Raw genomic sequence first — 11877 nt, 5'->3', positions numbered from 1 at the left:
CGTGTTGATGATTTGTCACAGCTCCTGCAAGTGGTGCTGTTGACCCCATTGTCGTAAGACTCAATGGAACCCTCGACTTTCCTTCTATCTATCGTGGCCCTCCTTCCCCAGAAATTGATGCCGCTTGGAACAGGATAGGTCGCGATGGTGTGTCGTCCATTTTCCCCTCATCCTAATTAGTAATTGTTTATGTCCATGAAACCTCAGTGCTACCAACTCGGATGTCGCTTGAGGAAATTCTTAAAGCCGGCGAAATGGATTCGCCTTCCAAGGTCAAATATCCAGCCGAATTTGGTGGAGGTTTCATGGTGTCTATGGAAGCCCCTCACCAACTCCATTGTCTGGTAAGCTATACTACTACACCAAAAGTCTAGTCGTTCTAGCTTCGTATTTTGTAGAATTTCCTTCGCAAATCCACGTGGCCCGAGTATTACGAACCCACGGATATTTCGTTCCAAGACGCACCCGATGTAGTCCGTATGCATCTTGGTACATATGCTTATTTATTTATTTATGCATCTACTGATTATCGTATACATTACAGATCATTGCATTGAAATGATCAGGCAGAATATCATGTGCAATGTCGACGTGACGACGATAACATGGTACTGGGTCGAGGGACACAAAATCCCATACCCTAACTTCAACACCCGCCACCAATGCAGGGACTACGAGAAAATCTTGGATTGGGCTGTCGAGCATGCTGTTCATATACCGGAAGAGGCGGTTACTCGTTTCGAAGATACAGTCGACATCCCCTCGCCCTTCCATCTGATGCACAATGATGTATAAGGGAGACTCCTTATACATCATTGCGTGCTGAATTTCAAGCTCACACGTGTAGTATCTTGCAAGAACGATGATTATGCGACACAAGAGTCGTACATCCATCTTGTTCTCTAACGTCGCGCTGGTGAATTCTTTCAAGTGCTGTCACGACTCATTTCTGTCAGCATCTATATATCGTTGTCGTCGTCGTTTGAGATAAAGTTGTTTCTGATAGTAAAGCCTCAAAGGGATAATATTCAATGAAAATTTGAATTATGTAGTAGTATCTTGACACGGATATAATTCACTTCCATGTGGAATGGATAATAGTTTTGATGCACCATCATGTGTACACCCTGATCCCGCGAGTTCTCCATTACAGGCCACGGGTACAGTTGTTGATCGTCATCGCTTTCATCGTCTTCCCTTTTTCGTCATTGACATTCCGGACTCAGTATAGTAGTTTATAACTCTGTCATTCACATACTTCAACGGTTCTCTTATCAGACGCTGAGAGGTGTCCTTTAGTTCAACTCTCTGCAACAAGCGACTCCCTGAGTTCCGCAGTTCGGATCTTCGCGACCTTGAAAATCGACCGGCGAATCGTGAGTGTTGTCCAGATGATGATTTGGGTTGACGCCTTTCCTCGTTAAAGTTCGAATCTGACTAGACAAAGCGCAGCTAATTCAGGTGACCTGACTCGTCATGAGCGGATCGACGAAAAGTATAAAACTCTTATGAAAGTTCCAATGTAGTGCATCGACGAAGTCCTACAACTACAAGCCCTACAAATGGAAGCGTCCCAGGACGATGGGGCTCCGCTTTGTTGACGAGTATATTGGGACAACTGGTATGGGTCCAGTAGATGCTCAAAGAGTAAGTTCATCTATGTTTATGCATGCATTATTTTGGATAGACATCATGCATCATGTCAGGGCCAAGTTTTAGACGAACGTGGCTTGAAACACATGTCCTGCGAGGCCATTGCTTTTCCTCGTTAAATTTCGAATTTGAGCAGATAAGACTGCAGGCGACCTTATAATTAATTCGTTCCATCCATGTACTCCGGTCCTGGGGAAGTTCTAACTGTGCAATCAGAAACCGGATCCTAGAATCGAACCTCATGGTTATCAAAATTTGTTTTTCAAACCTTATACGACAGCAAGGATTCGGACACAGCAATCATTGAGGGTGTTGTCCCGGAATACCGACGGGCGCATCAGAGAACTCATGAATCGGGTGCAAGTTCCATTGGCAAGCGCTCAGCCGTGCCGCGGATTGCATGAGGACATCGTTGTCCTTTTTTCATTTTAGATAACGCAAATTGAATGCTCGCGTACAGCGAATTCTCAAGGATGTGCGTCAACATAGCCTGAGGAGCGCAGACACTAACAAACGATCTTCAGTTGGAAACTGTTGGACAAGAGCCAAACAAACTTACCCCATGGTACGCAAAATACTCCATAAAACATAATGTTACAAATAGACCATCATCTGGGATTTGACGAGATATTAGGGTGTCGATGTCTAGCCGCTGACAATAAATTTATGCAACAGCCATCCGGGATGAATCGATGACCGGTACCCTGTCCTGGAAGGCTGGAACAGGCTTTTGTCTCATAGGTCAAAGGCCACATGTACGGTAGCTCCACGAGGTCCACAGTTCGGATCGTCGCGACTTTCAAATTGCCGATCGGGGAATACGAGATCGTGAGTGTTGTCCATATGAGAATTCTGGTTGACGCCTTTCCTCGTTAAAGTTCGAATCTGAGTAGACAAGGCGGCAGCTAATTCAGGCGACCCGAGTCACGAGCAGATCTACGAAAAGGTATAAAACCCTCATGAAAGTTCCAATGTAATGCATTGACAAACTCCTACCAGTCGCACCTCTTAAGTCAAACATGAAACTTTCTCTTGTATTCAACGTGCTCGCATCTGTAATCGTTCTTGCTACAGCGTACCCTACTATGCAGGGAGCTGGCATCGCGAAACGTTCCTGTGAGTGTTCATATTTATCACCCTGTAGAAGTTGGCAACTGTACTGACTTGCTGCTACTAGCTGTGGAGCAGCGTGAGGAGCTCATCGCGGAAGACATCAATTATAACATATATACGAAAAGGGATGAAGAGAAGTTCGATGAAATTGGCAGCTCGTATGACGATCAAGCCGTCGTGAAACGTTCCTGTGAGTGTTCATATTTATCACCCTGTAGAAGTTGGTAACTGTACTAACTTGCTGCTAGCTGTCGAGCAGCGTGAGGAACTCAGCACGGAAGATATTAATTATAACATATATACGAAAAGGGATGAGGAGAAGTTCGATGAAATTGGCAGCTCGTATGGCGATCAAGCCGTCGTGAAACGTTCCTGTGAGTGTTCATATTTATCACCCTGTAGAAGTTGGTAACTGTACTGACTTGCTGCTAGCTGTCGAGCAGCGTGAGGAACTCATCGCGGAAGATATTAATTATAACCTATATACGAAAAGGGAATGAAGAGAAGTTCGAAGAAATTGGCAGCTTGTATGACGATACAGCCGTCGTGAAACTTTCCTGCGAGTGTTCATATTTATCACCCTGTAGAAGTTGGTAACTGTACTGACTTGCTGCTAGCTTTGGAGCAGCGTGAGGAACTCATTGCGGAAGACATCAATTATATCTTATATACGAAAAGGGAAGAATAGAAGTTCGGTGAAATTGGCAGCTCGTATGGCGATCATTGATCAAGCCATGGCGGCAGCGCGGGGAACTGAACACAGAAGACGCTGATTATAACAAACATCGGAAGAGGGATGAAGCGTACTAGGTCCGGCATCGCCGCAGCCTTACCCACAAGATCCTTGTATATCTACATCCTTACCTGATTGCTTGTTTTCTGACATGTTGAATTTTATGTGCTCGTTGTTAAATTTTGACTCAACTACCTGCAGCTGGTGACATTACTGTATTGCATTTTCTAACTCGTGTGTCGTCAAGTCCCCTCAATTTAGTGATGCCGGAGCTCCAGCTAATTCTGGCTAAAGCCGGTTCGAACATTGTGGCTTACACCACCAACTGCCGCTTTGGGTGGCAGACACATAGTGCGAAAGTTATTTGTAACACCCGGCAAACAGGCAGATACGAGCTTGAATATAGATATAATACATAAATAAATAAATAATGCTGTAAAGCTCATTGATCAGATCTTTAACAAAGGTTTTTTTTCTCACCTGGACGACACATTAGTTACAGCTCATACTCGGTCCGATTCAGGGCTCTTCCATAGGTCTATGTATCAAACCTATGGTATACCTATGAAAAAGCTCGCGTAAACATCCTGTCCCAGAATTTTATAATCAACTCAAGGCTTGCTAGTTTTAAGCATTTGTATTCTATACAAAATAAACTCGGTTCTATTTACCTAAGCACAGTGAAGGCAAATGTGTCATATAGTAGAACTTGAATTTTACAACAGTTGATTTGTGTAAAGTACATGTTACACTATTGTAACAGTGGTTAACCACCAGTCCCTGACTCCGCCCAGCAGTAGCGCATGTCTCGCCTTGTCTCAACTTACCAGTCACATTCTTTGCTTATTTCAAGACTTCTGTCACAGATATTTTATGTGGGAGTAGGAAGGGTATCAAGAAAGGGTAAAATTTGTGAATTGGTTTTATATACAATACAGTGGATTTAATACACAACAATATTGGAGGTACAAGTCTTGAGTGCAGAACACCAAGTACTGGAGTCTATTCCTCCATATACTCGAGTTTGTCTCCAACTACAGCAGAGAAGGACCCCTTTTTGATTGGTGACTGACTCATTGCCTCTGATGCCTCATCCGCAGCCTTCCTTTTCCCCTTACCATCTTTGATTGGGTTGATGAAGGCAGCCTGCATGTACTTCTCACATGGCAGCAGCTGCATATGCTGTAGCATCATCTGATAAATATGGGAGCCATTGGCAATTTGGCATCATGAGGGTTGGAAGAGTTGCTACAGGGCTTAATGGTCCAGCTGCATAGTAACATTGGAACAACAAACACCGAAAAACAAATAAGGACTTACAGCTTCAGAATGACCTCCAACTCCACAATTGATCCCTCTTTCAGCTTTGTCTTGTATTCGCTGACGTGAATTTGGACACCACGCTCGTCATGGATGTCAGGAGACTGGACCCTCATGCCATGCAGATCATATGTGGTCAGTAGAGCGGAGTAGTGGCCCTTGAATCTCCAGGGTCACAGATGCACCACGAAGCTACCTAGCATGTGTATAATCGGATGATGTCACAGTCCATTGAGATGTGAGACTTAAAACATACCTGCGGATTTCTGAACAATACATTGTCTGATTATAAAGGGGTTGGTCAATCAAAGTACATCTAAAGATATCAGCACAGGTACATCAGGATCAGCTGAAATGACAACTACTTTTGAATCACATAGCCTTTGAGAGCAGACCGCACAAACGGGCAGGTTCAATCCACTTTGAAGCATCATAATAGTGATGTAAGCAATCTAACACAACATCCTTTGAGACTGTGACTGGCCACTCATGCCGACAGACAATACCAAGGTTGCATTTATCGGCTACCGCCTGCATTTTCCGTCCTTTCCTGACCATTTTCATGTGCTCGCGAAATGAAACTTGAGTGATCTGCAAAGTGAGACATTCCATCACCACAGCTCCATACTCTATAGATAGTATCTATGCAATGTAATGTTCGTCAGGCTGATCCGAAGGCAGAGTGAAAGGGAAGTAACAAAGCAAGATATCACACACCATACTGGGGCCAATACATTGCAAAAAGAGAGCACGATCTCGGACATGATAGGCAAGACCATTACACATTTTTGCATGTGATCAACTGCTAATGGCAGGACGTCCTCTCGTAGGCAGACCATGAATGCATTCTGAAAGCACATCAATAGTTAGTTTACTAAGCCCATGAACTAGATCTTGAAGTGGAAGTACAGACCAACTGATTTTGGGCACCTTAATGGCTCCAGCGGCATAAATGTGAAGTGGTGGCCAACAGAGTGCACGGAAAACCTCATCTCCATACAAACTGTTGAAATACGTTGATAACCGAGGCAAGAGAGGCAAAGTACACTGTGTACGTACTGTAGCATTCAAGAGTATCATTTGCAGCCGGTCCTCGTCTGATTGGAGTAATGTCGTCTGAGTGAAATGAGACAGCACCACATGCAGGCGACTTTTTTTTCAATTGACCCCTGGGTAAAGAGAGCCGGCATACACAATCAAGAAGCACTTTGTCAAAAAGAGTTGAGAAATTCACCTCTAAAACACATTCACTGTAATACATCCATCTAGGAAAATCATCTATTCTAGAGTTCAGGCAAGCATTGACTGTCAGAGAGTTGTAGGAAGCAAGCTTGCAAAAGAATACACAATGGCGGTAACCAGCCTCTCCAAATTCGCCCAGAGACATCAATAATGTAGCACCTCACCAACACAGAGTAATAAAAACACCATCATACGAGATGCATCTGTCAAAGCTGGAGGAGTTGCAAGTTAGACAGAAGAACAAGTGCAAGGCAAGAGAGGCTCTGAACCATGTGCAAAAATTTTCGAGTGTTTCATAAGATATGAGATATATTGAGGATAATAAAGAGTATCATAGTAATGTGGATAGTCTTGGACAGCATGAAGCTCATCATCAGGAGGGCAGTGGCTTTCCTTCAAGATGCGAGCCGAACGACAAGGCAATTTTGAATAAAAACCCTGAGGGACAACCAACACAAATGAATCAAAAGAGATGACAGAAAAATCGACAAACACTTACACTCTATCTACTGAGAGTGAGAGCGATGATGACAATATTAATGACAAGAGGCAATCAACGAACAAAAGGTTTCCCCACTGACTAAGCGCAACAATTTTTTCCCATTCCCACGGGTGCGTTTGCAGGTGTTTGAACATTTCTGTCCAAGAGAACCCTCTCCACTGACGTGGAGTCGGGGACAGTAATTGTATAGATGGTAGAGACTCATTAGGAATTGGTGAAAAGACTTAGCAGAATTTGTGATAAGATGACTGGCTGGCTGTCATATATAAATTAACACCCTTGAAATTAAAGCCATTGTGGTCTACTGTGCCTAAATAGGAAACGGGTCACTTAGCCTTAATTTATGATTTCGAGTACGAGGATGGAGTTTTGTGATGGAAAAAGTACATAGAATGAGAGAAAACAATTCTGGCTATCATAATCATGTATTGTTAGAATTTCAGAGAAGTGTTGTGAGGGTCTATGAATATTTTGCCAGAGGGTCTCAGTTTTGGTCAAAACCAGTGTAGCGAGTCAGCCGCCAGCAATCTCCGGTACCTGCCGCCGATCAAGGTTTTGTGTGTTGACGAGTGCTCCATCGCACAGGCTGCCCTTTATCAACGATGACAGAGTCTGCATTGGCTGCAGCTGCAGCATGAACATCATCCTCACCATCAAGGACACTGTTCTGGACATTGATGGGCCTCTGGACCTGGACAACATGGAGTTGCAAATCAGGTAATGGGTTGTTCACTCAGTGCAGGATGGGTTGAGGACGAGGGCGAGGACAGATATTTGAGGGCTGAAGAGGTTTGAGGGTGTTATCATTGACAAGGTTGTGATTTTCTGAGCTGCGATTAAGTGAATCTTTGTTTTCACTTTCCACATGTTATTGACAAATGGTTTTTGATGCTTTCTCCAGCTGCTTGCGCTGCAATTTTGCGCTCGTGTGCAACATGTTTCTTCTCTTCTGCATCTGCTTGCTTGGCAGCTGCTGCAGAACACTTTGCCTCGACTGCGGCTTTCTTGGCAGCCGCTTCTTCAGCCTTGCGAGCCAACACCAGCTCGCGCTTAGCTGCTTTTTGGGCATCTGCGATGCACTTTGCAGCAAGTGTCATCACAGTTTTGACAGCTTTTGCAGCCTCCTTCACAGCTGCACGTTGTTCACGTTCCTCTCTCCATTGTAAGTCTTCTTCAACCTTTTCGTGATCTCGTATTACCTGCCAAATTCCTCTGAACTTTTTTGCAGCCTCGGTGTGAACAACCTTGATGTTCGCAGTCCAGTCAGCTTTTGCAAGGGCATCAAGCATATCATCACAGGTCATGTGGCAAGAGCCTGAGCCACCTTCCCTCCGCAGGTCATTCTGCTTCCGTCCAAACAACTGCCATCACAACCGTCTGTTTTCGGCTTCCATCAACTTCTTCATGGCATAGTCGGCCTCCATCTGCTGTTTTGCCTTCTCTGCCCAATCACAGAGGGCATGGTAGCCAACAATATAAGCTTTCCAAGATGCGTTCTGGGGCAAAATGGGTGGAAAGTCAACAAGGTGATACAACTCTGCCTTGCTGCTGTTGCTAGGTGGAATACTACTGATGAGAGTTTGTGTTGTGCTGGTAGGTTCATTATGCAATGTTTCAGCTATTGCTGACGATGTTGGAGGTTCACTTGTGGCCTCATCAGAATCAGAAACATGGTCTGAGTCTGTCTCAGCTACAACCTCCAAGAGTGCGGTAGCATGGCTGGCACAGGTTGTGCTGGCTGCGTTGTAGTGCTAAGTGCAGGGGCATATGCAGCATCTTCAATGATATTAGGGTCCGGAGGATGGATGCCTGTCTTGCGGAATGCTGCCTGAATAGTGGACGGAGTGAATGCTTGCTGGCGAGCTTTGTGGTAGAATTCGAGAAAATTGCCCTTTGTAATGCTAATGCCTGCTTCGCTCGCCTTGTTCACCTCTGACTTCCAGCTCAATGCTAATGGCCCGAAAACACCAACATCACAAGGCTGAAGACGGTGTGTCATGTGCGATGGTAAGCAAAGCAGGACAATATGGTGATTGTGACAAAACTTGACAAACTTGAATGTGCAGTGCGAGTTGTGGCCATCGAGGATAAGCAGCCTCCAACCACCTGATGGATTATGGGCTGCACTTGCAGGTTCAAAATCATTCTGCAACCACTTGAGTCCAAGCTCGTTGTCGGTCCACCCATTTTGAGAAACTGATATACTGCTAACCAGTCAGGCATTGGCACGAGTTGAGGTCTATTTAAACATACCTTGCTTGGTCAGGATTGTTTCATGACCATGTGAGATTATGACACAGTGCTTTGAATATGACTGATGGGGGTACTGAACTGCCATCTGCACAGACCATTTCAATGATGGTCACAAGTTCGCGGTCACCATTTTCAAGGTGTTGGATAGTTTTTTGATCACGGTCAACAAGAACGAGGGTACGTTTTCCAATTCCAAGCTGCACACCCTTCTCATCCATGTTGTAGATGTTACTGGGGATAATATTGTACTTTGTTATGAGCTTGACAAGGATATTGAAGTACTCCATGACTTGTGGGCGGTTCAATGCCTTCGCATGATAACATTCAAGTCCACTTGCCCAACGTGACTGTAAGTCAGGGTGGCGAGTTCGGAAATGACGTGCCCAATGCTCCGACAAAGGGTTGCCACCAAGAATGACTGAAGCTTGTTCTGCCACCAAGTGAAGTGACATAGGCAGCCCTCGACGTCCCAATGCTTTGATCCATTCCTTCAAAGCATTCTCCTGGGATGGAGTAAGCTTCTGTTCTTTTGCGTGAGCCTTGAACCTCATTTGTCACCCATTGTACCGTGCTGTGAGTGTCGTGCGGGAAACTCTGTAATCCAAGGCTGCTGAACGCAAGCTGTAGTTTGGCAAACCTTTTTCATTAATACCTGCTGCAAGGACAGCTGTAAGAGCAGCCTGCAGTGTTTGTTCTGTATTCTGTGGAGACATGGCACTGGGTTGAATGCAAAAGTTGGGGTGTGAGTCACCACATGAAACATTTATGCAACCCAAAACATTGTATTATGGCATAGTATGAGCAAATCATAAATGAAATTATAAAACAAACTCGGTACTGACGAGTGTAATGGGCTGACAAAGAGACTAATCAGTGATCCCAAGTACATAGCTCACAAACTACTTGTCCTCATGTGCATCATTACCTGTACTCCCTGCAGCTTCACAGTCATCAGTCTTTACACTGTGTTGGTGGGTATGGTGTGTTTCAAAATGGCTGCCAGCCTCGTCCATGTTGTAGATCGTGGTATGGCACATCTTGCCATCCGTGGACCGTGGGTCCATCATATGGTGTTGTTGAAGGTGACGGGGAAACCAGAGGGGTGAATGCATCAATTAGAGGAGGCATACCATCCTTGTCAGAGAGTTTGTCTATCAGACTGTTAAACACGATATCAGCTACCAGTACATTGTTAGCAAGGCAAGCTTACATCTGATGCAACTCGTTGTAGGCTACCTGTTGAAGGTGTGCTTCGTCAGTCTCACGATGTGTCATAAAGTGAGGCGGAGCACTGTAGGAAGTGTCACAGACATCTCAAACATAATGGGACATCTAAATAAATGAATCGAGTGTATTAGAAGATGCAGAATATCACAAGGAATGGGATAAATACAATTGAAATGCTGAGGCGACAAGGAGATGTTGATGAAAGATGAATTCCAGTTGAAGAGCCTTTATATGCTGCCTGATGATCACATACAATTTACGGACCATACAATGCCCAGACAAATAGGAAAAAAATATGGGCATGTACATACCACCATCTAGTCCATTTATGTGAAGTTAGAATGAATTTTGTATTGCGGCAACATTTTTATGGCTAGAATGATTGCTCGTCATAGGCAAGAGGTGTGAGATGGTTTATCACAAGATCCAATTTTTGTGGGGATGTTGCCAGACATGGTCTAAACCCTTGAGAACAGCCAGTTTTGTGCGAGCGAGAATGTGGAGGTAGCAGAGAAGTCAAAAGGTCATTGAAGGCTTAGTGCTGATGACAAAATCATACATTTGGCTTGCCTGGGAGCACTTATTTCATGCATATCTCTTCGAGATCTCATCCGTTCAGCACAATTTCTTCAGACAGTAATATTTAAACCACACTCAATATGAAAATAAAAATTTCAAGACCTTAGCTGTTGCGGTTCGCTGGAGAGACATTCGGTGACCCACTACTAGGTCTGACCTGTTGCTTACTCAGCCACAGTAACAGTTTGTGTGTTTGAGCAGTAAGTAATATTTGTTGACAATAAACTCTCGAGTTCAAACCCTTCAAGTTACGTTTTAAATTATTAGTATAATTTTTTTTTAGCAACAATGATGCTTATTATAGGCCTGTTTCCCAGCTCTCACACAGCTTTGAACAAAAGCTTTCTAATAGGTAGTGCGAAACTATAGTATAAATATATCTCAGGGCTAGTCTACACCCTAACCATTTTGGGCTCTACAATAGCTTGTTGGGAGTTGGCAGTGTAACCAGAACAAATACAGGCTACAGCTTACATAATTTAGGTTTAACTCGGCTGATACATCAGGGTTTAACATTGTTTAACCTAGTTGAATCAATTCGCGACACTGGTCAATGTCTACCTCCTGACTCAGCCTCAACGGCTTACATATTCGAGGCCCCTCTTTCAAACTGGGGTATATGAGACAGGATGACAAGTCTTGATTCTTGAGTCGTCGTTCACTTGCCCTCACAAATAGTGATGTGCCGGCCCGGCTTGGCCTGAAAGCCACGGCTTTGGCCTGGCTTGAGGTGGTTTTGGCTTTCAAAAATCTCAGGCCAGGCCATCAGCCAAAGCCAGGCCAAAGCTGTGGCTTGGCTTTGGTGTAAGGCGGCTGAATGAGTTCGACGGGGAATTGAGAGCAAAAGATGGATGTGAAGCGAATATAAGAAATGAGGATTTTGAGTTAGAGTTTAGTATAGGAGGACACATTGACTGTAAGACTTCTTTGGACATGCTTGAGTGGGGCAATCAAAGTACGAGATTCTGCTAAGGTATCAGAGTACATGCATTGTATATAAGCACAAAACGGTAAGGGTCCTCGTGTACATATAGTTTGTACAATTAGGTGAAAAATGGAGGCAGAAGGGAGTGGTGTTGATTCTGAGGTGTAGGTAGTCCAAGCAAAAGAGAGAGTACAAGAGAACTGAATGAGTGGCGGTATAGACAAGTTTGGTTTGGATAGTGTGACAAGAATATCATAGCGGTATTAACAGGTTTTGTTACGGCGAAGTGAGAATGTAAGGGAGGCCAAAAGACTGTGCTTGTTGTTGACG

The 11877-nt window shown here is 44.3% G+C and overlaps 4 protein-coding genes across 4 annotated transcripts; 2 read left to right on the top strand and 2 right to left on the bottom strand.

The window, feature by feature from the left end:
• Positions 1-56: 56 nt before the first annotated feature.
• Positions 57-795, top strand: EDB93DRAFT_1095906 (uncharacterized protein; the record flags this gene model as incomplete). Its single annotated transcript, XM_041446742.1, has 4 exons — positions 57-147; positions 208-344; positions 399-489; positions 545-795. Coding segments are annotated over 4 exons (570 nt in total), but the record flags the coding sequence as incomplete, so codon positions are not given.
• Positions 796-2672: 1877 nt separating this feature from the next.
• EDB93DRAFT_1256592 (uncharacterized protein) lies at positions 2673-3266 on the top strand (the record flags this gene model as incomplete). The annotated part of the gene is made up of 4 exons (XM_041453970.1): positions 2673-2769; positions 2831-2956; positions 3015-3140; positions 3199-3266. 4 exons carry the CDS (start codon positions 2673-2675, stop codon positions 3264-3266), a joined length of 417 nt encoding a protein of 138 aa, XP_041301408.1.
• A 1235-nt stretch (positions 3267-4501) lies between these two features.
• EDB93DRAFT_1108926 (uncharacterized protein) lies at positions 4502-5605 on the bottom strand (the record flags this gene model as incomplete). Its single annotated transcript, XM_041447906.1, has 5 exons — positions 4502-4693; positions 4834-4923; positions 5076-5101; positions 5326-5461; positions 5537-5605. The coding sequence occupies 5 exons, from the start codon at positions 5603-5605 to the stop codon at positions 4502-4504; spliced, it is 513 nt and encodes a 170-aa protein (XP_041301407.1).
• A 1691-nt stretch (positions 5606-7296) lies between these two features.
• Positions 7297-7867, bottom strand: EDB93DRAFT_1256591 (uncharacterized protein; the record flags this gene model as incomplete). Its single annotated transcript, XM_041453969.1, has 2 exons — positions 7297-7393; positions 7440-7867. 2 exons carry the CDS (start codon positions 7865-7867, stop codon positions 7297-7299), a joined length of 525 nt encoding a protein of 174 aa, XP_041301406.1.
• Between the last annotated feature and the right edge of the window lie 4010 nt (positions 7868-11877).

Source organism: Suillus bovinus (genome assembly GCF_016758785.1).
Source record: "Suillus bovinus strain UH-Sbo-P2 chromosome Unknown EDB93scaffold_129, whole genome shotgun sequence".
Lineage (NCBI taxonomy): Eukaryota > Fungi > Basidiomycota > Agaricomycetes > Boletales > Suillaceae > Suillus > Suillus bovinus.
Note: the sequence above shows the minus strand (reverse complement) of the source record. Positions and strands in the feature narration are given on the sequence as shown.